The 24,443-nt window shown below is 45.2% G+C and overlaps 4 protein-coding genes and 1 long non-coding RNA gene across 6 annotated transcripts; 3 read left to right on the top strand and 2 right to left on the bottom strand.

Moving 5' to 3' along the window:
• Nucleotides 1–494: 494 nt before the first annotated feature.
• LOC136468832 (glycine-rich cell wall structural protein 1.0-like) lies at nt 495–1,121 on the bottom strand. The gene has a single exon (XM_066467252.1). It carries the CDS (start codon nt 1,119–1,121, stop codon nt 495–497), a length of 627 nt encoding a protein of 208 aa, XP_066323349.1.
• Nucleotides 1,122–3,932: 2,811 nt separating this feature from the next.
• Nucleotides 3,933–5,843, top strand: LOC136468833 (protein MAIN-LIKE 2-like). The gene is made up of 6 exons (XM_066467253.1): nt 3,933–4,361; nt 4,522–4,594; nt 4,666–4,832; nt 4,922–5,180; nt 5,684–5,737; nt 5,817–5,843. Exons 1-6 carry the CDS (start codon nt 4,147–4,149, stop codon nt 5,841–5,843), a joined length of 795 nt encoding a protein of 264 aa, XP_066323350.1. The 5' UTR covers nt 3,933–4,146.
• LOC136471540 (uncharacterized) lies at nt 5,769–7,048 on the top strand. Its single transcript, XM_066469280.1, has 4 exons — nt 5,769–5,892; nt 5,991–6,285; nt 6,506–6,589; nt 6,666–7,048. The coding sequence occupies exons 1-4, from the start codon at nt 5,858–5,860 to the stop codon at nt 6,993–6,995; spliced, it is 744 nt and encodes a 247-aa protein (XP_066325377.1). The 5' UTR covers nt 5,769–5,857; the 3' UTR covers nt 6,996–7,048.
• Nucleotides 7,049–14,147: 7,099 nt separating this feature from the next.
• On the top strand, nt 14,148–16,246 carry LOC136471542 (basic leucine zipper 19-like). The gene is made up of 4 exons (XM_066469281.1): nt 14,148–14,701; nt 15,377–15,467; nt 15,583–15,709; nt 15,837–16,246. Exons 1-4 carry the CDS (start codon nt 14,307–14,309, stop codon nt 15,995–15,997), a joined length of 774 nt encoding a protein of 257 aa, XP_066325378.1. The 5' UTR covers nt 14,148–14,306; the 3' UTR covers nt 15,998–16,246.
• Nucleotides 16,247–19,963: 3,717 nt separating this feature from the next.
• On the bottom strand, nt 19,964–22,182 carry LOC136471543 (uncharacterized). Of its 2 annotated transcripts, XR_010762059.1 has the most exons (4): nt 22,104–22,182; nt 21,336–21,436; nt 20,394–20,574; nt 19,964–20,321 (listed from the first exon to the last, which is right to left on the bottom strand). It is a non-coding gene; the product is annotated as an uncharacterized lncRNA (long non-coding RNA). The 2 variants fall into 2 exon arrangements; XR_010762058.1 differs by lacking the exons at nt 21,336–21,436; nt 22,104–22,182 and having other exon boundaries at nt 20,394–20,598.
• Between the last annotated feature and the right edge of the window lie 2,261 nt (nt 22,183–24,443).

Below are 24,443 nucleotides of genomic sequence, written 5' to 3' on the forward strand. Positions count from 1 at the left end.
TGTCCATTTTATGTCTTATTGTCCATCTTCTACACTAGTCTTTATTTTCCTCGATATATCTCAGATGAGACACTGAGTGTCTCTGTCAAAAAAAAAATCAGAATATTGAGCATTTATCTGGTAATTTTAAATGCTATTAGTATTTGTGTCATGTAAGGGACACAAAAGCAGATGAAAAAAAAAACTGTGGCCCAAGTAAATAAAATAGAGGAGACAGGAGCTACCAGTGAGTCCGAATTTTTTACTTTTTGGCCCTTTTTCCGAAAGTTTCTCTCAAATAGACCCCTGACGGAAAGAATTCCAGAAATGGACCCTTGGCTCGGCGCCAGAGTGAGTGGCGCCGAGCTCGGCGCCACACTGACTGGCGCCGAGCTCCTGGCCACGGGCAAACGGCCTGCAAGGGGCTCGGCGCCAGAGCGGATGGCGCCGAGCTCGGCGGCCGTAGATCTTGGCGCCGAGCTCGGCGCCACTCACTCTGGCGCCGAGCTTCGGGCCTAAAGATCTACCCGGCCGGCCGGCCTTCTTCCTCCTCTACTTGCCCTAGCCAGCCCCCGAGCGCCGCCGCCGCCGCGCCCACGCCCGCCCGCGCCCGACGTCGCCCGCGCCCCCCCGCCTCGACGCCGCGCAAACCCGTCGCCCGCGTCCCCACAGCAGCGCGCCCGCGGCGGCCCCCCCACCCCGCGCCTGCCCTTGCCCCGCCTGCCCTTGCCCTTCCGCGCGCCCGCCCGCGCGTGCCGCGCCCGCCGCGCCACTCGCCCTCCCGCCGCCTGCGCAGAGCCCGCCGTCGCGCTAGGCCCGTCCGAGCCGCTGCTTGCTGGCGCTCTCGGTGACTGGTCCCGCCGCTCCCTCCGCCTCCCGTCTCGCCCGAGCCGCGCCGCGCCGGGCCCGTCCGAGCCGCTGCTGCTCCGGCGGCCGAGCCCGCGCCGCTGCCTCTGCTCCCTCGCCCTGAGCCCGCACCGCGCCGCCGTGCCCTCGCGCTGTTGGCCGTTGGTTGGCTGCAGCGCCGAGCCGCCACGCCCTCCACCGTCGTCGTAGCCTTTGTCTCCACCGCCGGCCTCGGCCTCGCCCCGCCTTCCCGACGTCCACCGCTGTCCTCGCCTCGCCCCGCCTCCCGCGGCCATCGAGCCGGTCTCACAGCGCGGAGCGCCGGCCACCCCGCGACCGCCGTGTGCCACCTCTGTCGTTGGCCGCGCCACCGCAGTCCCGGATATTCGCCTAGACCTACGCCCATCGTCCGTCGACCCGGAAAGGTATAAAATATGAATATGCAATGTATCTATTTAGTTGGTGTATGTTATTGACTAGTTATATTGTGATGACTTTGTTAGTTGATTTAGTTATATATATATATATGTAGATAGATAGAAACATAGATACATTGATAAATAGATATAGTTAGATAGCTACTTAGATATGTAGTTATATTTGTAGTTAACTACATATGATCTTGCTATTTAGTGAGTACACTATAAATATATACGTAGTTATGATCATGATTACTTAGTTTGTAGTTAGAAAGTACTTGTTAGGTACTATCTATCGTATAATTTGGACTAAAGGACATGTGTTTCGTTACGTTTTTTAAATAGATGGACAACCTAGTGACCATATATCATGGAGGCACGGTTGAAAGCGATCGTTATGGATATGTTGAGTTTGTTGACATGCAAAGCGTGCCTGTGCTATTCAATGATAGGCCTTCATTTAGTGATATGGTTGCAAGGGCTCGGGAGGAGCTGCATTGCTTTGGAGATGATGACATTGCAGTTGATGGTGTACTGCACCTAGGTTGTCCTCCGAACATCTTCAGGCGAACGATCTCAATTGGTTGTGCGGATCAGTGGGACAACTATGTGAGATCGGCTATGAAGAGCCAGCTGCAATGTTTGGACGTGGTTGTTCGTCGGGTGTTAGTTGATCCAATCCCTCATGGGTTTACCCCAGCAATGGATCATCCGGCACACATCGACCCTCCCGTTCCGGAACCTTACCTGCATGTGCAGATTGCGCCTACGGTTCCTGATGCTCAATCTGCCCCCAATGCGTTATTTGGAGATGGTTGTCATACTCATGTTTTCGTGGCAGATCCTCCTTATGAGATCCCTTTGACACAGAATCATCCGAGTAAGTGTCTTAACCGCATGGTTTTTGGGAGCTCATCAGAATCATGGTATTTTTTTCATTCTTTCCTCATTTCTGTAATGACGTTGCAGGAGACATTCCTGAGAATATCGATGTGCCCCATGTTGCTGCGCAAGTGCACTTTTCAGATGGATTTCGTGGCTCCAATAATGTTGAAATTATGAATGATTCGGAGCCATATGAGATGGCTAGGGCTCTTGATTCTGATGATGATCGTCCTATTGGAGAGCTGACGGAGAGTGATGTTGAGATGATGAGACGTATCTTTCCCGACCGCCGTGATCCTAGAGTTCATGAGTTTAGTGATCTTGCTCATTCTGATCTGGCGTTTGCAGAAGGACGTGATGATGAGCTCCTAGAAGCTCCTGAGGCCGGTCCTAACATGGTAATTGAGGAGGGGAGGGTGTTCAATGACCTCCCTGCTTTGAAGAGGTGGTTGCAGGCTTTTGCAGTGATACGAAAGAGGCCTTACAGGGTATTGCATTCATATGTGGAGCGCCGTTACACAGTTGTGTGTGACAAGGAACGCTGCCCATGGAGGGTTTGTGCAAGGAAGCAACAGGTGACCGGAAAATGGAAGATCACAAAAGTAGTTGGGCCACACAATTGTGCTGACCATGAGCTGACACTGAGGCATCGGCAGTTGACATCTACCCTAATTGCCAAGCGGTTGATGGGAATTTTGCAGGGAGAACCCAACATGAAGGTGAGAACAATTATCAGGACCGTTGAGGCGTTGTATGGAGGATATGTGATAACTTATGGTAAAGCATGGAGGGCTAAGCAGCGAGCGTGGAACATGATATATGGGGACTGGGAGGATGGGTATGAGCAGCTGCCAGTTCTTTTCAATGCAATCAAAGCGGTGAATCCAGGCATGCATTATGAGTACATCCCAAAACCTAATGCATGGAAGGATGGGAGGCAGATATTTTTCCGTGCCTTCTGGTGCTTTCCTCAGTGTGTCGAGGCCTTTAGGCATTGTCGTCCTGTCTTCTCCATTGATGGTACGTTCTTGATTGGTAAATACCAGGGCACACTTCTTATAGCCATATCCTGTGACGCGAACAACAAGTTGGTTCCTTTAGCATTTGCTTTAGGTTGAGAAGGAGAACAATGACAGTTGGGGATGGTTCTTGAGGCTAGTCCGGATACATGTGGTTGGCCCTGGCAGGGAGGTTGGCGTCATATCTGATAGGCATCAGGGCATACTTAATGCCGTGCGAGAGCAGTTAGAGGGGTATGCACCTTTGCACCATCGTTGGTGTACTCGACACCTTGCCGAGAATCTCCTACGGAAGGACAGTGTGAAGAAAAACTTTGATCTATTGCAGGAGGCTGCTCGACAGCTTGAGGACAAGTACTTTAGAGAAAAGTTGGAGCAGGTCAGAACCGCATCAAATGCAGAAGGTAGACAATGGCTCACGGGTTTGATGAGGGATTTGGAGAAATGGACGAGAGCTCATGACGATGGTGGCTGGAGGTACGAGTTTCAATGCAGCAACATGGCAGAGTCATTCAATAAATTGCTATTGGGGATACGTGGTATGCCCGTGAATGCAATTGTTCAATTCACCTTCTATAAGCTTGTTGCCTGGTTCAACGATAGACACGCCCATGCATTGCAGTTGAGTAGTGATGGAGAGGTATGGGCTCCAAAACCAAAGGCACACCTAGAGAAGGCAAGAGAAAGGGCTGGCACACATGAGGTTGCATGCTTTGACCACGCCACAGGGACTTATCAGGTCGAGCATAGGGGCGGTACAACGTCCGATGGCGAGGTCCGAGAGTCGAGGATACATGTGGTTGTCCTCCAAGATTTCAAGTGCACTTGTGGTAAACCAAGGCAATACCACTTTGTATGTTCGCATTTGGTGGCAGCAGCTAGGCATCGCAACTATAATATCGAGAGGAGGATACCTCACGAGTTCAGTGTCAACACGCTTGTGAACACATGGAGCCCTCGCTTCGTGCCTTTCCGGGACCCTGGAGAGTGGCCTCCTTATGATGGGCCGAAGTACATTGCGGATCCAGCTTACCGTTGGAACAAGCGTGGATCAAGGCAGAGGACGAGACATAGGATGGTTATGGATCAGATACCCGGAAGAACTAGGCGTGGGAGAGGAACTCCATTTGTTACTGATCCCGAGCAGTACGAGTGCGGCAAGTGCGGTAGACTTGGCCACAACTCACGAAGTTGCCATTGGCAGATTAGTGAGGTAGGACTATTGGTTTATAGTATTATTTTATATTTTGTCGTATCATATATTTAATTATGCATGTCTCAATTTATGCTTGTATTTGTGTCAATTATGTATACATTTATAAGTTCATGTTTCATTGTACATTGCAATTCTAATTCATTCACTTTTTTTGTAGGATGGAGCAATTCCACCTGCTCGACCCGACGTACGAGGAGACCCACAGAGGACGTCTCGTTGCGCTGGGGCAGGTAATAATCTATAAGTTTTATTCGTACATGTGTTCGTGAAGTAACATGTTACTATGTTATCTTCGATGCAGGACCTTCCGCACCTTCGTTCTAGGACCCACAGTGGGTTCTTGGACATTCGGTACGATGATAGGTACACTCCATTCCTGCAAAGAGCTGGCCTGGATGTCATCTCCTTTCAGGTTCGTCGTGGGTTGCCCAAGTTCAACTCAGCGGCGATAACTGCGTTGGTAGACAGGTATTAAAGTGAATCATTGCCTTCATTCATGGCCATTTATTAATGCGATTGACTGTTTGACAAGTAATCTTCCTTGGTCTTAAATATAGGTGGCGGCCGGAGACTCACAGCTTCCACCTACCTTTCGGGGAGATGACAGTCTCGCTTCAGGACTGTCAGAAGATGCTAGGCCTAAGGATTCATGGGAACCCAGTCACCGGGCAGTGCAGGTCAGAGGGATGGAGAGCACGAGTGGAGGCCTTCCTTGGGCGTGAGCTTGGCGAGCAAGGGGCTCGCACTTCTGGAGTTCCCGTCTCATGGCTACGTACAGAGTTCGCACAGTGCCCCGAGGAGGCAGATGAGAAGACGGTTGTGTACTACTGCCGGGCGTGGATCCTACACCTTTTTGCTTGCGTTCTCTTTCCAGACGCGACGGGTGATAATGCGTCTTGGATGTGGATCCACTGCCTTAGTAACTGGGACCAGGCAGGTCAATACAGCTGGGGCTCTGTAGTCTTGTGTTTTCTATATCGGCAGCTGTGCGAGGGGTGTCGTCGGTCTATGGCGAACCCGTCACTTGGTGGATGCGTGTACCTGTTACAGTTGTGGATGTGGGCTCGTTTTCCAGTTGGTCGTCCAGAGGTACTGGCTCGTCGTGAGTGGTTCCCAGGTCAGCCGCCAAGTCGCCAGCCGACGTGGGCGTACCTTTGGGACCAGGTCAGGGTTTCGCACACGAGGATAGACCGGGCGTACATTCAGTACACGAACGAGCTAGATTCGCTGACGGCGTCTAGTGTAAGTAAATTTTATTTTCCATGCACCTATTAAAAGGATTAGTATACCATCTAACATCTTATTTGAACATGATGCAGGTAGAGTGGGAGCCATATGGTGGACAGGACGCACTACTTTTTCAGCTGAGCACCGTATGTGGGGCCGACGACTACTTCTATAGGATGAGGTGTCCTCTAATCTGCTTTTATGCTATCGAGTACCACCTGCCAGATAGGGTTGCACGCCAATTTGGAGTGAGACAGCTTTGGCCTATGCCTATGTTCTCAACTGGCGTTGACTTACATAAGTAAGTGTTTTGATATTTCAAATGAGTCATGATGATGGTCCATTTATTATAATATGGTGCCACGTACGTGGATTAATGTAACGATGACATACGTGCAGGTTGGATCGTCAGAGGAACAAGAAGATTTTTGACTGGGAGAGGCACCACCAATCCTACATTGAGGAATGGGAGGAGATGCACGACAACCTGGACGACAACAACGAGCCGCACACGAACCGTGAGTTCAGGCGGTACCAAGCTTGGTACCAGCGTTCGACAAGGTGCAGGCTCAGACTACAGTGGACCGAAGCTGACTACGCCGACATCGAGTCCTCCGACGATGAGGACACGACGTACGACCGGTCCACTCGTGCAGGAAGGCAGGTGGAGGCAGGACCGATCTTGGACAGAGTGGTAAGCCAATCGACTTATTTTGTTACGTTTAGTTACATAACAATACATTAGGTGTTCTTGGACCGACGTTAGGAGTTATCTATTGTAGTTATTGCAACCTTCGCGCTGTATAACCCTTGTAATAAGTTACATTCTTGTACAAAAGAAAATAAAACTAAATATATAACCCTTGTAATACATTAGGTGTTCAGAAGTCTTAATATTGAAAACATTGTTGCAGGGCAATACACTGAGAAGCTCAGTTGAAGAGATCGAGCGCGTTCGGCCTAGAGTCAATGATGACTACATACTTGGCTTCCTAGATGTAAGATTACAAATATTCTTTCAAACAAATCATTAATACGTTATATTCTTTCACTTAACATTGTTTTGTACAACAGAGGCTGTCACGTCGTCTACGCCGTGCGGCTGGTCGTTGTGGTTGCAGGACAAACACGACGCATGACGTGTACGATCCTTCCGCAGGAAGAGGAGCCTTGGGTTCCTCTAGTCAAGCAGCTACAGGGGACGAGGAGGAGGACGAGGAGGCCGAGGACGACGATGACATGGACAAGAGGCACGATGAGCTTGGGCCCTCTCAGCTCCATGACGCTCCATCGACTTATCCTACACCGCCTCTAGGCACTAGGCGACGCCGTCCCCGTGACCCTTACACTCCAGGCACCAGCGCTCTGGGTCACAAGGGTAGGGGCAAGAGTAGGAGACAGTGAGGGACGTGGTAGATGTTACTATGAACTATTGTATTTACTTATCTTTAATTATTCGGGACCGTATGAATATTGTGGACTATTTGTACTTTGCATGACATATTATGTTAGTTGTGATATTCGTTGTGGTTGCATTATGCTTGTTGGATGAGTAAATGTTTAGAATATATATTGATGTCTCTGTTTGTAACTGTGGATGCTTCTAATACAAGACTGTATCTTGCGAATTTTTTTCGTGAATCTTTAATCATACTATACTTGTACAAAGACACAAATGTAGTACACAGATTAACTATAAATTTATTACGTTTATAATCCAGGAATATTTGTACATACGCTGTGTACAAGATTCTATGCATTTCAGAGAATCTATGATTTTCATAGAATAAATATAGACTTTTCAGATACACGGACATCATCGAATTATCACATCACTGATATAGACCTCTCAGCTGCAAGGACAACATGCAAGGAAGCACAACTAAACTCTATCTCCACCATCCATCTTATGACTGTTTGATCCAAGGGCTGAGGTAAAGCGGCACACGGATCGCTGACATGGCACATTGACAGGCCTCCATTCCTCCTCTTGACCTATAAATAACCACTCACTCCCTCTCATTCACACAAACAATAAGGAAGAAGAACACTCCTCAGCATTTGCTTTCGTTGTAGTACCAATGTCTGGAGGGTCGTCCAGAGGGAGAGGAAAGGGGAAGAAAACTACCTGGGGGTGGGAGGGTCCTCTTGGTCCCGATTTCTTTGAGGAAGCTCTTTATGAGAGGTTCCCAGTTGAGAGCAAAAGTGATTTCACCAAAGAGGCACCACTGACAGGATACGATGAAAGGAAAGAAGAGTGGCCAAAATGCATGCATGGTGAGGACTGCCTAGTGCAGATGTTCACCGAGGGAATAGATGGAGGTCGTCGTTTCTTCAAATGCCCGCGAGCATGGGTAATTTCTTTTACTATTTGTTTCTTCATTATGTTTGTCTTGTATATCACTTACACGACATACTTTTTGTAGTCTTCCTTGTCAGAAGAAAATTGTGGGTTCAGTAGGTGGGTCGATCCTCGACCTATTTATCCGCATGCGGAGTACATCTACTACCTACAAGACCGTATCTTCGATCTAGAAAGGGAAGTTAGCAGCGGTTACAAGGACGACGAACAGGACGACAACAACAATGGTGCCGATTCACAGGAGGCACTCTGCAATGATCCATATTGCACCTGCCCTAACCACAAGAAAAAGGGGTCTCCCCCATCACCCCCGCCACCACCACCACCAACAACGGGAGGCTACTATGGAGAAGGTGCAACACAATTTGCTATGTGGCCACACTACTAGGATGAGTTTATGTTTTTCTTGTGGAGAATCCCAGGTTTAATTATCTAAGGCATGTTAGGTTTAATTATCGAAGGCATGGTTTAATTACCTAAGGCATGTTAGGTTTAGTCAAAGAACACTATGTACCCAGGTTCGGTACCTGTAGTCACATGCCATTTAATGTGTTTCGTGTGTTGATTTCTATAATATCGTATGTCGTTAACTGTTTTTTGCAGCACGTGTTCGAATAGAAAGAAGTCTGTATTATTAAGCGGAATATTAAGACCATTGATAATGAAAACAACCACATAATGAAAAGTTAGATACTATATCATATTACACAACATATTAATAGTATAACTAAGTGCCGACATTAGACAAAGGGGCAAATGCACTTCCAAATCCTCAATCTGAAACGTACTGAGTAAGCAACTCATCATCCGAGTACCAGTCCTCTACTACAACCCTGTTGCTGCGGCTAGGCTCAACTGCGTTGCTCTCACCTGCCTGTCGCTTGTAGTAAGCGGCCTCCGCTTCGTCTGCAGCCGCTGCGGCCTGAGTGAAGAACGCGTCGTCATCCTCCTCTGCCTGTAAGCCTGCCTCTGCTAGGGCGATGAGCTCGCTCAGTCTGCCAGTGTCGTCGTCAGCCTCCTGCGCCTGAATGCCCGCCTCTGCTAGAGAGATGAGCTCGCTCAGTCTGCCTGTGTCGTCGTCAGCCTCCTGCGCCTGTATGCCCGCCTCTGCTAAAGCAATGAGCTCACTCAGTCTGCCAGTGTCGTCCTCATCCTCGTCTCCATCATCACACAGCACAATCGATGATTGAACGGTGCGACCAGCTCAGTGATCTATGGGCATCTAACTTCTTCTCCTCATATCTTGCACGAGCCACCTCTGCAGCATGTTCTCCGCTGCAACCAATCCCTTGATGTATAAAATGCAATCAGTTAGCAACTCGATAATATTACATTTAAAACCAGGCAACGAAAAAAGGTTTTCAAGCACTCACTGGCACATAATGTAGCAACATGCTCGTCCAAGACCTGCATCTGTACTCTTGTCTCCTCCCTTGCCTCATTCCTTGCCCTCTCCTCCTCTAACGTCGTTCGCCTCTCCAATCCCCATTTGTTAAGCCCAACATCGATCGGGTTACAAATACCGCGCTGTCTAGCAAACTCACACATCTTTTCTTTGTGATGTTTAACGAATAGGTTGACGTAGTCAGGTCCATATCCCCTCTTCCGTGCAATTAGTTGCCTCTTCTTCAGTTCATCCAAGAACTTAGCTTGACCATCATAACATTCCCAACTGCATTTCCTAGTGCTCTGTTCAAAACAAATATTATATCATATATGTATTAGGAAAACAAACAAAATACGATTTCATGTTTACCAGAATTATAACAAACCTCATCATACTCAATCATATGGCCGCAATAATGACCTATTCCAAGCTCCGAAGGGACTAGGCCATAGTTGGATTTTACACCACATTCGCACATGACAGGAGGTGCTTTGTAGATTACACGTTCTTTCTTCTTTTCCTTAACCCTCCGCGGTTCTTCCGGCCATTGGTTCTTAGGACCATACAACCACTCCTTGAAACGACACTTCGCCATTGAATACACCTAAATAATGAGACATTAGTACATAAACACATATAGCTCAAGATTTTAACACATATACTTTGCACTTACTTCATGCTTGTTTGGACACACAAACTCCAACGTATTCTCAGGGTTTATCACAGCTCGATCTCCGCAATCGCACAGAGGAGGTTCCTCGAGTCGTCTAACGGCGGCTAGGTGCTTCTCCTTAGCCGTCATTGCCGGAGGGTTAGGGGGGGTGGAACCCACCGCTTGAAGTGCTCACGTGGATGTCTCCCTCTAAACCAATCGTCGAAAAACAGGTACCTAGGATCAAACTTTTCTGCACCATCGATCCACTGAAAGAAAAAGCACCTCTCATGGTCCTACACAACGAGATTCCAATAATATATTAGTACCATACTTAAACAAATAAAGAAAAAGGATAGTACAAATAATTTCTTACATTAAACCGACTACATGTGTAGAAGCAACGCGCGGCTGTGTCCGGATGTTTCGATTGAAAAACATGGGCCGGGAAACCACAATCACAGTTAGGGACAGGAAGGTCAGGGGGAACAGGGGCATCTTTGCTAGACGCGTCGGGGTATAATTCGCGAGGACGACCCCGTTTTCGCCAAAACTCCTCCCGAAACATTTCTTGCATCTAACAAATAGGATGTAATTTAGCAAACAAAATATCAATGAGAACCATAACTACAATACAATCAATTTCGTTATAAGAACCAAAAGCAGTTAACATTATACCCTAAACCTAGGGTTTCTCATTTCATCCACAACAATAAAACCCATAACATAACTACATTCGGCTTGGTTTGCTAGCATTTTTCAACCCTTGAAATGAACCTAAAGTTGTATAATACATATATTGAGGGATACAATGAAACCCTAAGTGATGACGATTCTTAGGTTCAAAAATCCGACTAATATATACCGAATCGATGCGAAAAAAACAAGGAGGGGAGCGAGGATACCTTGCTCTCGAAGATCTACGGATCAAATCAAGGTTTTCAAGGTCCAATATGTCGATTCGTGAGGTAGGATGAAGTGGCGAGAAAAAAAACCGAGGAGAAAGAAGAGGAAGAACGCTCAGGGAAGAAGGCTGGGCGGGGGTTAAATGCAGGTAGCTCGGCGCCAGAGTGAGTGGCGCCGAGCTCGGCGCCAAGATCTACGGCGCCGAGCTCGGCGCCATCCGCTCTGGCGCCGAGCCCCTTGCAGGCCGTTTGCCCGTGGCCAGGAGCTCGGCGCCAGTTAGTGTGGCGCCGAGCTCGGCGCCACTCACTCTGGCGCCGAGCCAAGGGTCCATTTATGGAATTCTTTCCGCCAGGGGTCTATTTGAGAGAAACTTTCGAAAAAAGAGCCAAAAAGTAAAAAATTCGGCCAGTGAGTGCATAAAGAAGAGAAGTGGTCCATGCCTTGGTTCATCCTAACCCACAGCATATATAATCCGCAAGGCACTGATGAGTGATTTAACGTCACGAGATCGGCCGCCGTGCATGTGCTGCTACGGCTGGCTGGCTGTCAAAAAGGAACATCGCTCACGAGTACCCACCCCTGCTGGCTGGTGTGCATCTCTACCTCTACTTGGGTTTTAGTTGGGAAAAAAAACGCAGCAAAGGGGACCCTGCAGCTAGCGACAGCGCATCAATAGATCGACGCGCATTGGCGCACACGGCAAAGGCGAGCACACGGCGGGCCGGATACTACGTGTAGGAACTGGTAGAAGGAAACTTTTTTTTATATGGTTACACACAGTACAGTGCGATGCAAGGAAGGCACCATCTGCCGCGTATGCACATGTGCAAAGCAAAGGGCAGCCCTGATGTATATAGCTAGCTAGGTGGAGAACATACATACACACACGTTGCGTTGGAGGCTGCTTGGAGGTTGGAGCAATGCAATGGAATGGAATGCAAAGCGGAAGGCGGGCGGGTGGTGCATGTGAGGCGATCGGCCCTGTTCGTGGGAATGTCCTACGCCCAGCGGGCACATGGCCATGGGGGCGCAACCGCAACGCATTATTTGAGCCTGTCCTGCCGCTGCGCCACTTGTTGCTTACGACGCGGTCGTTCCCCGGCCGTGTCTTCTCTCTCTAACCATCACTACTACACCTAGTAGCAGCGATTTCTCATGAACTAGTAGTATGATTGTATGAACTAATAAAGAATTGCTACATATGAGTGCAAGAAAGAATTCATGGTAAATCAAACAGTTGAATTGCGTAAAATTTATGCGCTCCAATTGGAGACCATGCATTAATCTAATACTCCTACTAGTTTATTTTCACAAGCAGAGCAGGCAACCAAACTAGATGCATCTTTTGAGCCACGTTCCTTCCCTCGGCCTCATGTGCCGCTGCCGCCCCGCCCCGCCCCGGCTACACAAATCCTGGTAACAGACAGCGCATGACAGAAGAGAAGAATATAAAGCATCCATCCATCATGCCCGCCGTTTCATTTCAGTCACATATATTAATCTTACCCTATCTATCTAATGATTCATTCCCCAGTATGTAACTGTTAGCATAACTACGCCATGCATGCATCCAGGTCGTTTGGCATTTTCCCTGGACAGCAACGTTTCATCCTTATCTGAGTTATCTCCATTCACGATAGCTAGAATCTGGATCTGGCATGTACATCGATGCCGAATTTGAACTGCTCGTAACATGGCAGACGAGAGCAAGTGACCACACCTTGTCTGGTCCAGGCGTCCACCACGTGGTTGAGCTGCTCTGCAGTCTGCAGCTGCCCAGCTGAGTGACGAGCTGCTCACGTCTGAAACCCAGAACCAGAAGCCAGTCCCTTCAGCTCCACGATTAAGGCCTTGTTTAGATCGAAAGTTTTTTCAACCTGATGAATAGTATCACTTTTGTCTTATTTGACAAATATTGTCCAATCGTGGACCAACTAGGCTCAAAAGATTCATCTCGTGATTTTCAACTAAACTGTGTAATTAGTTATTTTTTTTACCTACATTTAATACTCCATACAAGCGTCCAAAAATTGATGTGATGAAGAGAGAGTGAAAAAACTTAAAATTTTGATGGGAACTAAACAAGGCCTAATTAGTGGGCGAAAAACATTTACAAGTACCACTAGTACTACTAGTACCGGTCTATGTCTATCTATCTATCCTACATTTCTACTATTTTCTACTCATCAGCATGTGCAGTTATATATGTACTGGGCCTAATGCCATGCATCTTCCTCCACAGCCTCTCACTTAGCTGTTGCTAGCTGTCCGCTTCCCCGCATCATGTGACCTCCCTCCACCCTTGCTCCTACTTGCCACCTTTTTTCTTCCCGTAATAAATAAAACAAATAAATGGACCCTAACTAACTTTGCCCAGCTAGCTAATTACTGTACCTTTGGATAACTAATCACAAAGGTCATTACATGCATCATCTCATCCATAGCAGAGCACAAGCTCCCTGCTGTACCGCCAAGGCACCAATAGCTAATTAACATAGTAGCATCAACATTACACATCTTGGCAACAATTTGATCTTGCTTACTCCGTAAGTATCAAGAACAAATGCTAGAAACTAAAGGTTAACTAGGAGCAGTAATCCATTTTGACTAGGCAACAAGATGAAATCATTGCCCTAGCTAGGCATAGTAGTAGAGTACTCCTAACCACCTAACCTACCATATCTCTTGGATCTTGATATGCATAGCCCTAAACACATGCATGATGCTGCAAGAAATGGACTCTAAAGGTCACCAGCTTAGTTATAGCTCGCATGCATGCAGATGCAGGGGTGGTTAGATGCTTTTGGAATGACAAAATTTTTGCCCCTAATTTTTTGATGTAAAACTTTTGTTATTTAAACTTATGGTATTTGGTGTTTAGATGCATAGTAAAATTTTAGCCATGCAGACATAGCACGCGCTCCCAAGATATTTTTTTTCTCAGTTTTGGGCCTCTTGGGCCCCAAATACCAAAGTTTTGTAGCCCAAGTTTTACTGTTTTTACCTACGATGTTTAGATTTATTTTATCAAAAGATAAAATAAAAACAAAAGTTTTGAAAAAAATGGGGAACTAAACATGCCCGCAGTCTATCTCACACACTGATGCAATGCAAATGCAGTGTGTGATGTGCCCCACCAGGCCATGGCCATCCCCATCCCCATGCATGTGCACTGAGTCCACCTCAATATATACACACCATAGATCTCTCCACCAACACTCTGCCTGCTTTGCAACCAATAACCATATACATACACACTTATATAGTACATCTCAAGCGCAGCTATAGCACAGCACACTAGTCCAGCACTCTAGCCTGTAGAGTCTAGCTTTGCCTTCGCATTTCACCCAGAGCAGGAGCAGCAGCAGAGGTACCGGCCTTGCCAAGAAGATCTCCAGAACAAAAGTGATGGCGCAGCTGCCGCCGAGGGCGCCGAGCGCCTTGCCGCAGGACCACTGGTCGGCGGGGGCGGAGTTCCTGGGGTTCGCCGCGACGAGGCGGGGCGCGCACCGCCGCTCCGCGAGCGACTCGGTCGCGTTCCTCGAGGCCGTGCCCATGGACGACGTCATCGGCGGCGGCGGGAGCGCCGGCGACGACTTCGACCGCCTAGACGATGAGCAGCTCATGTCCATGTTCTCCGACGTCGACGCGCCGGCCGTCTCCGACGGCGGCGCCGGGGAGAGGGCCGGGGACGCGGCGCAGCTCATGGACGTCGGGGACGCGGACGACGGAATGGCGGCATCGTCGCCGGCCGCCGCGCGGGCGGCTGCGGACGGCGTCGCTGACCCCAAAAGGGTCAAGAGGTTAGTTGCAACTTGCAATTTCTCTAGTGTATAAAGTGATCTGCTAGTACATTTTAACTTTTTAAGTAGTCATCTTTTTCATCTACCAATCTACCATGGTAAAACAGTAGTTCTTTTATTCAAGATTAATTTTTTATTGTGGAGTCACGACTCAGGAGTGCCTTTAATTTGTCAAAATTTTCTGTTCATCTCTTAGATTAGGATTTCCAAATTGAAATTACCGCTGCATAGTTACTGTGGACCACTAATAGTTAAGTCAACTTGCAAGGTCCCCAGAGAGGGGGAGATAAAAGAAAGGGGGCTAATTTTCACCAGACGTTGAGAATTGAAAGGGAGGAAATGAGAAGAACTTCAAAATTTTAGCTCTTAAAACTTGAATTTATTTACCTACGTAGTGCACATTTATTCATGAATTTCACAACATTATTGTTCATATAACTTGTACACAATTTGTTTAAACTGAGCCTTTTAAGCAGGAACAAATGCATTTGCATGGTTCGTTGTCAATCTGTTTCACTCAAACAAAGTAACATACACAAGTATATATTGATCCACACGCACATGTATTAATCGTAATTTCTTAACAACTATAGATCATAGATGCCTAGCAATCGTTCCAAAAGAAAAATTGACGAGTAGCAATATTTTTTCTCCGTTCCTTGGGTTTTTTTTCAGGATATTGGCAAACAGGCAGTCAGCTCAGAGGTCACGAGTTAGGAAGCTGCAGTACATCTCGGAGCTTGAACGGAGTGTCACCGGTCTCCAGGTGACCACTTCTTTCTCAGACTAGCTAGCTAATGGATTCACAGGCAGCACTTGAGCCATTCATTCTGAGATCCGATCCATCTGTTTCATCTTCTCTCTGCTGTTGCTAACTGCAGATGGAGGTGTCAGCACTGTCCCCTCGCGTGGCCTTCCTGGATCACCAGCGGTCACTGCTCACCGTTGGCAACAGCCATCTCAAGCAAAGAATCGCGGCGCTCGCCCAAGACAAGATCTTCAAAGACGGTATGTATGCTATCAGAATCAGATCATTCTGTTCAGTTTCACTAGACAGGCACGTACAGTAATGAATGGTTAGGTGTCGATTTAAACTGATCGCAAGCTATGCATGCAAAATATAACAACAACGCAGCTCATCAAGAGGCACTGAAGAAGGAGATCGAACGGCTACGCCAAGTGTACCAGCAGCAGCAGATCAAGGTGGCCACCACCGGCGGCGCCGACATCGCCACGGCCGCCTCCATGCAGGCCAGGCAAGAGCTGCTCGCGTATGAGGGCGCCGCCATTCGATAGCGGAGGACGGAGGCGTTCATTGCGCCAACTTTTGCTGGGTTTCTGGGGGCAATTCATCGTGCGTGGAAATACACGCGCCTGGTAGTAGCTTAATTTTTGTGCAGTCTCTGATCAATATATGTTGGCTTTGTTTGCTGCTTCTTAATTAATTCGTATTATGTGATGTATTCTCCTCACCCTAGCAAAAAAAGTTGTGCAGGGATGAAGAGTTGTTGTGAATGAATGTATTTGGTTATTTTTTGGACGGGCTTACAATTTGTGTTGGTAAAGATTTTTTTCCAAAGGTGCAGCCTGTTCGCTTGCTCGTAAACGATCTAAAATTTCCAGTCAGGAACAGTGTTTTTCTCTCACACCAAACCAGCCAGCAGTAAATAATCCACGATACGATACGGCCTCCCGAACAGGCTGGTGATTGGTTGCTTCAGGTGTTCAAGTCATTTTTGTACAACTGCAAATGTCGTGCATTATAAAGAGATCTTGGGCCATAACATTTTCCCCAATGTCTGCTAGAAATATTCCTTGAACTCACTGGTATTTTGAACCAATTTTTGGCGTCACAACTCACAATACGATGAGGATGACAATTGCCTATGGAGAATTGGTGGACAATTGCCTTGGAAAATTGGTGAGTGCTCGCTCCTTCCTAGTAAAATGTAAGTCAAACAATTCTAATTAGCTGTGTGGTTTAACTTTTTTTAGAAAAGAGAATATGTATTAATATTCCAGCCTCTGTATCGATCGATCCATAGTTCAGTTGTGTGTCGCCCTTCCTATTGTTTTTATTCTTGTGCGTACTCAAACCTCGTAGGTTATCATGTCGATTTGGGAGTGTAAATCAGATAACCGGTTAGGAATGGAGGAAAACAAACTATGGTTTTTTTTAAAACTAACAAACTATGGGTTTTGGTGACAATGGCGATTAGCAATGACATGCTTAAAAAACGTACTCCTAGGAGTTTTGCCATTTCTTTGGGCTTCATGGCAGCACGGGGACGGGCAGTATGGGCTTTAGTGTCCCCCGTGAATTATTGTAATGGGCCAGAACCTAAAATGGCCGATACAATACAAGTGGGAGAAATCTGTACTGGCCTTTTGTAGACCTATTTAGGACATCGGCGGCAGCTTGGCAATTACAAGAGCCTCTCATAAAATTTAATCTATAGTTTCTCAAAAAAAAATCTCTATACTTCAATGTGGAGAGCCATTTTATAGATGTTCTTTTTATATACTCCCTCCGTACTAGTAATTCAAGTCGTTTTGGATAAGGTTTAGGTCAAATATTGGGAATATAAATCATGAATAAAACTTTTAAGTTATTGAGTTTGGAAATATAAAAACCATATTAATAGATTTGTCTTGAAAATCATTTTCATAAAAATATACATATATCACTTTCCAATAAATATTCTTATAAAAATAAGAAGTCAAAGTTATACTTTGAAGATCATGTCGCGAACGACTTGAATTACCAGTACGAAGGAAGTATCTCTCATGTGTCTGACGAAATCTCTAGGCCCATCTAATCAGCAGCAAACGTTCCCTCACAATCAATCAGCGCCTCACAATCAATCAGCGAACACTCAAACAACGCTCATTTTTTTCTTTTCCGACAAAGGCGCCTTCTATTTTCTTTTTTCGGCCACGTAGTGCACATGAGCTGATTTTAATTAATGTAACACTTGTCCATGCCATCGGTGTGGTTTCTTATTTCTCTTTTGTCGAACTGTATCATTTCTCTTTGCCACGCTCCGTCATTTTCTATTTTGACCGCAAATCTTTCGGGACAACGGCGGAGAAACATGCAAAATAATTGGGTGGGAGAGTCAAATAAAAAGCTTCTTTTACCAATTATAAGTAACTATTGTTGTTCAAGCATACAACTGCATTCAAATCACTGACCATGAAGAAAAAATTTCACTCCAAAGAAATTTCAAAAGTACATGACGTTTAAGAAGAATATATGCGTTTCTGAAAAAAGACCATCCATATTTTGTTGCTAAAGTCAAAACTCGATGCCATAGATGGAACGAGATTTGGAGCCTTGCACAAACATAGAAATGTTTCTTTCCACCTCCTATATCTGCATTAGAAAAAAAATTGTATTCACAAATTCAACTTCAAATAAATTATCTAGTTTTTCATCAAAAAAATTTATCTATTAGTGGCTAGATCATAGTGGCTAATTCGGGTCACACACAGTATTAGTGGCTAGATCGTCCGAAGCCACACATGGCCTAGATACCTAGCAGAGGGAGGTTGACGAGGTCAATATGACGCTCGTTCTTCGCAAAAAAAAGACGCCTTTTAGGAAGACTCATCGGAGAGATGTGCAGCGGGGGACTCTAGGATTAACGCCAGCAAATCTTGTCAAGAAAAGTGTTGGATAGCAAGGGGGTTGAAAAGTTTGAGGTATAGAAGATAAAAAGTAAATATAGAATTTTGATGATTGGACTGATTCATCTCTATATAGGTTGTGATCCTCTCATATAAATAGAGTGCTAGTCTTGTCTTAGTAAAAAAAACTTATTTCGCAGGAAATATACAAGATTTCCATCGGCTAAGTTTTCATAAGGAAAAACACTTTTTTGGGCTCGGATTGTCAAAACTGGCATGGACCATTTTGTACGGGGCGAAGTGAGGAATCAGCCAAATTTGTCTTGTGTTGTTTTTTAGGATTTTTGTATTTGTTTCCTCAAATGATAATGAGAGGATGCGGGCATCCATCCTGTCAGGAAGTCGCACGCCGCGCCCCATCTCGCACCGCTCGCTCGCTCACACCCATCTGATTGAGCCAAGGCTAGTGCCGGTGGGGCTTGTGGTGGTGGTGGTTGCCCGCTCCCTCCCATCGCTGCGTTGCCTGTCTGTCTGAGCCAAGCCCGGTGCTGGTGGTGGTGGTGGTTGCGTGCCGCCGCTCGCTGCCAGCTCCGACCCCGACGGCTGGAATCGACCGGCCCCGGTCTCCCCTATGTTGCAAAACTCATGTTTTAAGTGTTTCAAATGTTAATGTTGCAAGTGTTTCATATGAACGTTGTAAAAGTAGATCAGGATGTTGCATATATTGTAATGGTTGTACACGTATATTGCAAGCTTCCATTCCTAATGTTTCATCTTTTTTCAGACGTATGTTGCAAGTGTGTTTATCGGGATGTTGCTTATGTTTCACGTATATGTAGGTGTTTTATCTGAATGTTGCGTATGTTTACGATGGTTTCAAGTGTTTTTCATGTGTTTTTGCAAGTGTTTCAGACGCATGTTTCAAGTGTTTCATCTAGATGTTTTAAAAGTAGATCATGTGTTGCATCTACCTCATCGCCTTCTGCTGACTCGCCTTGGTGTCTCCTCCTCCTCCAGACGCTGGATGGACATCTGATATGATGCCGTGGCCAGGGCACACCGTTGGTCCTTCCGAACCAGAGGCGCAGGCGGGCGCCGTCCCCTCTCCTTCTTTTCGAGGCCGGTGACGTTCGGGCGGCGCGGGCCCCACGTGGGGCGCTAGCACTGCCGTTCCTCTAGTTACTCCAAATTTGAATCTTTTTGTTCTTTTGTTGTTGTCAAGTGGGCAGAAGAGTCCACTACTGGAAACTTGGTTTTTTCTGTGTGTGCGAAAACACACAGGAAAATACGAATCCTGTCAGAAAAATATTTTTCTGACGGTGTACCCTCAGAAAAATACCCACAGAAATATGATGACAGAAAAATTTAATTGTTCTGTGTGTTCGCCGTCAGAAACAATTTTTCTGTGGGTGTTACACGCACAAAAAAAATTGCGTTAGCCCAGATTAATTTTAAATATTGTGTGCGTTAATCCTCACAGAAAAAAGAAAAAGCCCGACAGAAAAATGATTTTTCTGTGGGTGTTACACGCACAGAAAAATTACGTTAGGCAGATTAAATTTAAATGTTGTGTCGGTCTCGGTTAACACGCAGAAAAATAAAAGAACCACCAACAGAAAAAACCCTTAACCATGCAGCAAATATGGACTGTCCATACTGTAATTTCATCACAACATAATAGATAGCATACATATAAAGATCCAAATGTTCAGCACATTCATTAATGGCATCCGGGCTACATATAGATGATGTCCAAATGGTCCGGCATCAATACATTCAAAAGCATTACCATCTCATCTCAACAGTTTAAGTCTCAGTCAAGATGAGTAAAGTACAAGCATGCATCATTGAGTCATATTATAGCTAAAACTAAAGCTAAAGCTAAAACTAAAGCTAACACAACCATCACATTATCGATGCATGATCGCCATTGTTGTCGGAACCTTGATTGTTGTCAAGGTTTGCAGCATGAAGATCCCCATTGGTGTGGCTGCAACATTGAACCAGTATAAGCAATCAATAGTCAGGATAAGTTAAATGGTCTACTTGTGATAATACTTACAGCATGAGCACCCATTGGTGGAAATCCAGCTGACTTAGGGATGGATCCAACAAGCGGACCATTGGTAGGTGGAGGTGCTCTTGCTCCATTGGTAGGAGCAGCACAAGAGTGATCAGTAAAGAGTGTCTTGATGTCAGGGTTTGGTCTGGGGTTCTTGCAGAGCTGATGTTGCCAGTTCAGACTGAAAGGCATTAGAAAGAAAGAAATAAAGTCCAGTTAGCCTCACCTTTTACATGCACGAAATGTGCTTCTAGAAGCACTGTTAGACTTGTAGGCATAACAAGTAGAGAAATCCCAATTGTTGCATGTATGGATACGACCTTACAATAAGGGAAAAAAAGGATGGTAAAGTACAAGCATGCATCATTGAGTAAAGTACAATAAGGAAAAAGTCTCTGCCAATTGATAATGATTTACAATGTTCTGAGGGTTAATTGATATGTTTTTTTTCTTCTGTCCATTACAGTTTTACAAAATCTGCATGCATGTAATGCTTAACACTTTCCCCTATACGACTGAAATCAAAATCTAGGCACCCAGTTGACATGTGCATGCAGTAAGATATTGTCTGTTGGTAAATGTAATTGGATCAAGCATGAGCAGGGGCGTGTACCTCAATTATATCAAGATGAGATAGCATTCTTTTTTATTAAAGAGCAAATGAGATAACATTCTGGCTAATTATATCAAGAAAAGATAACATTCTTTTTTGGCTAATTTATTATTCTGAACATCTGCACTGCTTAAAAAATGGATTTTATACACAGATGAAGTCAACATATTAAGCAAGAGTTACATATGCCCACAATTTCACGATACTATGACTGTTGTGAAAACTTATATACAGGTCGGAACATAATTTCTGAAAATGGCAAATTTCAGACAATTGATGTACCATAACAAATCTAAGTGTTCACGAAATGGATGGAGAGCAGCGTGAACCTGGTTTGCCGCTTTGTGCTCTGTTTGTTTGTCTCGATGAATCCAAAACCAGAAACAAAGAACGCGCACTCAACAGCTTGGCGATGGTGAACAGCACATATCTAATGAAATGTATATATAGATATCATGTATATTTGAAAACCATCATTGAACAGTGCACTCTGACTGTTACATGTCATTTCAGTAGTTTATGCAGCCCTTAAACTTCTATAGAAATCATCTAGCGTTGCTGCTGTGCTACATGTAATGTTTCCTGGATGTGGGTCACTATTACAAGGAAGTTAAGATGCTGAAAAGCTGTTAAGATGGCATGCTGTTAAGATGCTGAAAGCAGCACTTGCTTCTATTTTTTTTAATGGTACCACTTTCTTGTTATCACATATTCGGTGCTTGACATCTACATTCTAGAGCTAAAAATGGCGACTGCAACATCTTTGATTGCCAGGTGCCTAGGATCTTGTGATAAAAATTGAATAATAGGATGCAAATAGGTGCGTATTTAAAGAAATCTTATAAGACTGGATATGAATCCACCAAACCTCTATTGTGCACTGGAGCTGCGAATAGATTTTGCAACAGCACAGAATAGGTTTGGAATCCAATGGGTGGAAGTATGGGGTGTTAAAAAAATGAAAAAATAATAGGGAAAAGATCTATGCTTTATCACTTAATTAATAATAATAATCACTTGATTGGGCAGTACAATATCCAAATAGACTACGACAAGATTACAAAAAAGCACAAAGTGTTTGGGTTTTAGCTGCTTACCTAGAAAGTTATGGTTACACAAACTGAAAGGTGATTGATCAAGGACCGGACCAGTGAACAACTGACCTACAGATTGCCAGAGACCTGCATGAGTAAAATAGTTTGCATTACCTAAAAGAAAAGTTAACAGTAAATTCTGCTATAACATAAGCATCTAAAGCTAGAGCCGCTATAAAGTGATAAAATTTCTTTGCACATTGTCGATAAAAGCTGATTACTTGGGATAAACAGGTAGAGATGTCCAAATCACATGAAAACAATCCCAAAAGAACCATATCAAGAAGATTCTGTAGTGCTGGACAACCAGGAGCAATAAAATTCCAACAAGTCAAATGAACAAAGGAAGCAATGACTACATTTAACTGTCACCTTATCCATCCATAAATACTAAGGGAAGTCAAAGAAACACATCATTTGGCATCAGAATAACCAAAAAGAAGATAAAGAACAAAAATAGTGAACCTACACAAGTAGCAGTTAGGTGATTGAACTATTTGATTTATATCAGTTGTGCACATAAAAATAGTAAACCGACAGCAAATTCAGCCAAAAAAAACAACAACCTTGACAACAACAAGGGACCAAGAGTAGCGTAGTGATGAGTCGGTCACCTATCAAGGGCCTCAGGTGTAGTAAAAACATGCACTAGTGATATGTTGCCCTGTAAACAGTGTCTCAAAATTCCATTAGTGACATTCCTTGCATGGCAGGCAGTGTAATGTAGAAATACAAGGTTGAGAAAAGTTGGTAACTTACATGGGAACTGCATTTTCTAAATGGTCTGGATGTTAAATTGTAGAGTGATCTTCTGAAGATTTGGTGTGTGCTGGAGAAAGCTAAGTAATGCATGAAGATCTCCAGACACCAATCAACAAGACAAAATGTTCTTAACTTGTGAAACATAGGGCAACATTCCAAGTCCTTTTTGAAATTAAACTGAATTGCAAATGGATAAATCCAAGTCATGACTTAAACTTAAGATCTGATCATGCGATGATATATACTGAGGTGGACATATATGAACATTGAATATATAAGCACTGCATTTAAATATTATAAGCTCATCTACAACATTTACGCTGAAAGGAAAATCATCAATATCCCTAGTTTAGTTATTCATCAACTGAGAAATTGAAAGAACTGAAGTGTATGCAGAATAAGTTATGGATACATATCATAAAAAACTCTTACATGTATTCACCACAACCTGGTCTTTCAAAGCACATGGATGCATAGCAATTGACTTGGACTTTATTACTTTTCATGTTAATAGATGTAGAATATAGTTGGTTAAATATATCGTGAACTAAAAAAAAGAACTAAAGTTCATGACAAAATAAGGACAGGGTAACTTCTTACATATATCATTGTATCTCCACAACCTGATCTGTAAAAGAACATTCATGGATAATTATATCATGAACTAAATTTAATTTAGTAGCTGGATAATTATATCATGAACTAACAAATTAAAAGAACTAAAGTTCATAACAAAATAAGGACACAGGCGGCAGAAATACGAGAGCGGTCATCATTTTCCCCTGGGCTAACACCAAATCTGCACTTGACAAAGCTCAAGCGTTTCGCAGATGGGGAGATGAACTCACAGGCTTCGAATATGCACGAGGTGATCTCAAGATCCTCGAGCGCTGGACATCTCGAAAAATCCATGACATATTCTTCGGTGTACACACGCTCAATATGCAGCACCGGTGAGCGGGCACGGCGCCGGCCACCGGCGGAGCCCAGCCGCGCTGCGCTCTGGCCGGGGACGGCCACCGTGGGCGGATCGGCGCTGGGCAAGGAGGGGAGGGACCGGGGCCGGCCGCCGGCGGGAGGAGAGGAGGCGGCGGATCCGGGGCGGCGCGGGGCAAGGAGGGGAGGGGCCGGGGCCGGCCGCCGGCGGGAGGAGGGGAGGGGAGGGGCCGGGGCGGCGCGGCGGATCCAGGGCGGCGCGGGGCAAGGAGGGGAGGGGCCGCCGGCAGGAGGCAGTGAGAGGGAGCGGGGGCAGGGAGAGGAGGGCCGAGCAGGCGCGAGTGCGTGCGTGCGGCGGGCGACGGGTTAGGGTTAGCACTTCTTCGTTTTTTTATTTATGGTGTGCATATATTTTTTTTGTGTGTGCATACATTTTTTCTATGCGTTTTTAAAGCACCGACAGAATAAATTGAGTTTTTCTGTGAGTTCTGATTTTTTCCGTGTGTGTATTGTCACGCACAGAAAAATCATACAATTATTCTGTGGGTTTTTGTATTTTTCTATCGGGATATTTTAAAACCGACAAAAAAAATTTCTATACGTACCAAAAAAAAACGATTTTTTTTCACGCACAGACCAATTCGA

This window comes from Miscanthus floridulus, chromosome 8 (genome assembly GCF_019320115.1).
Source record: "Miscanthus floridulus cultivar M001 chromosome 8, ASM1932011v1, whole genome shotgun sequence".
Classification (NCBI taxonomy): Eukaryota; Viridiplantae; Streptophyta; class Magnoliopsida; order Poales; family Poaceae; genus Miscanthus; species Miscanthus floridulus.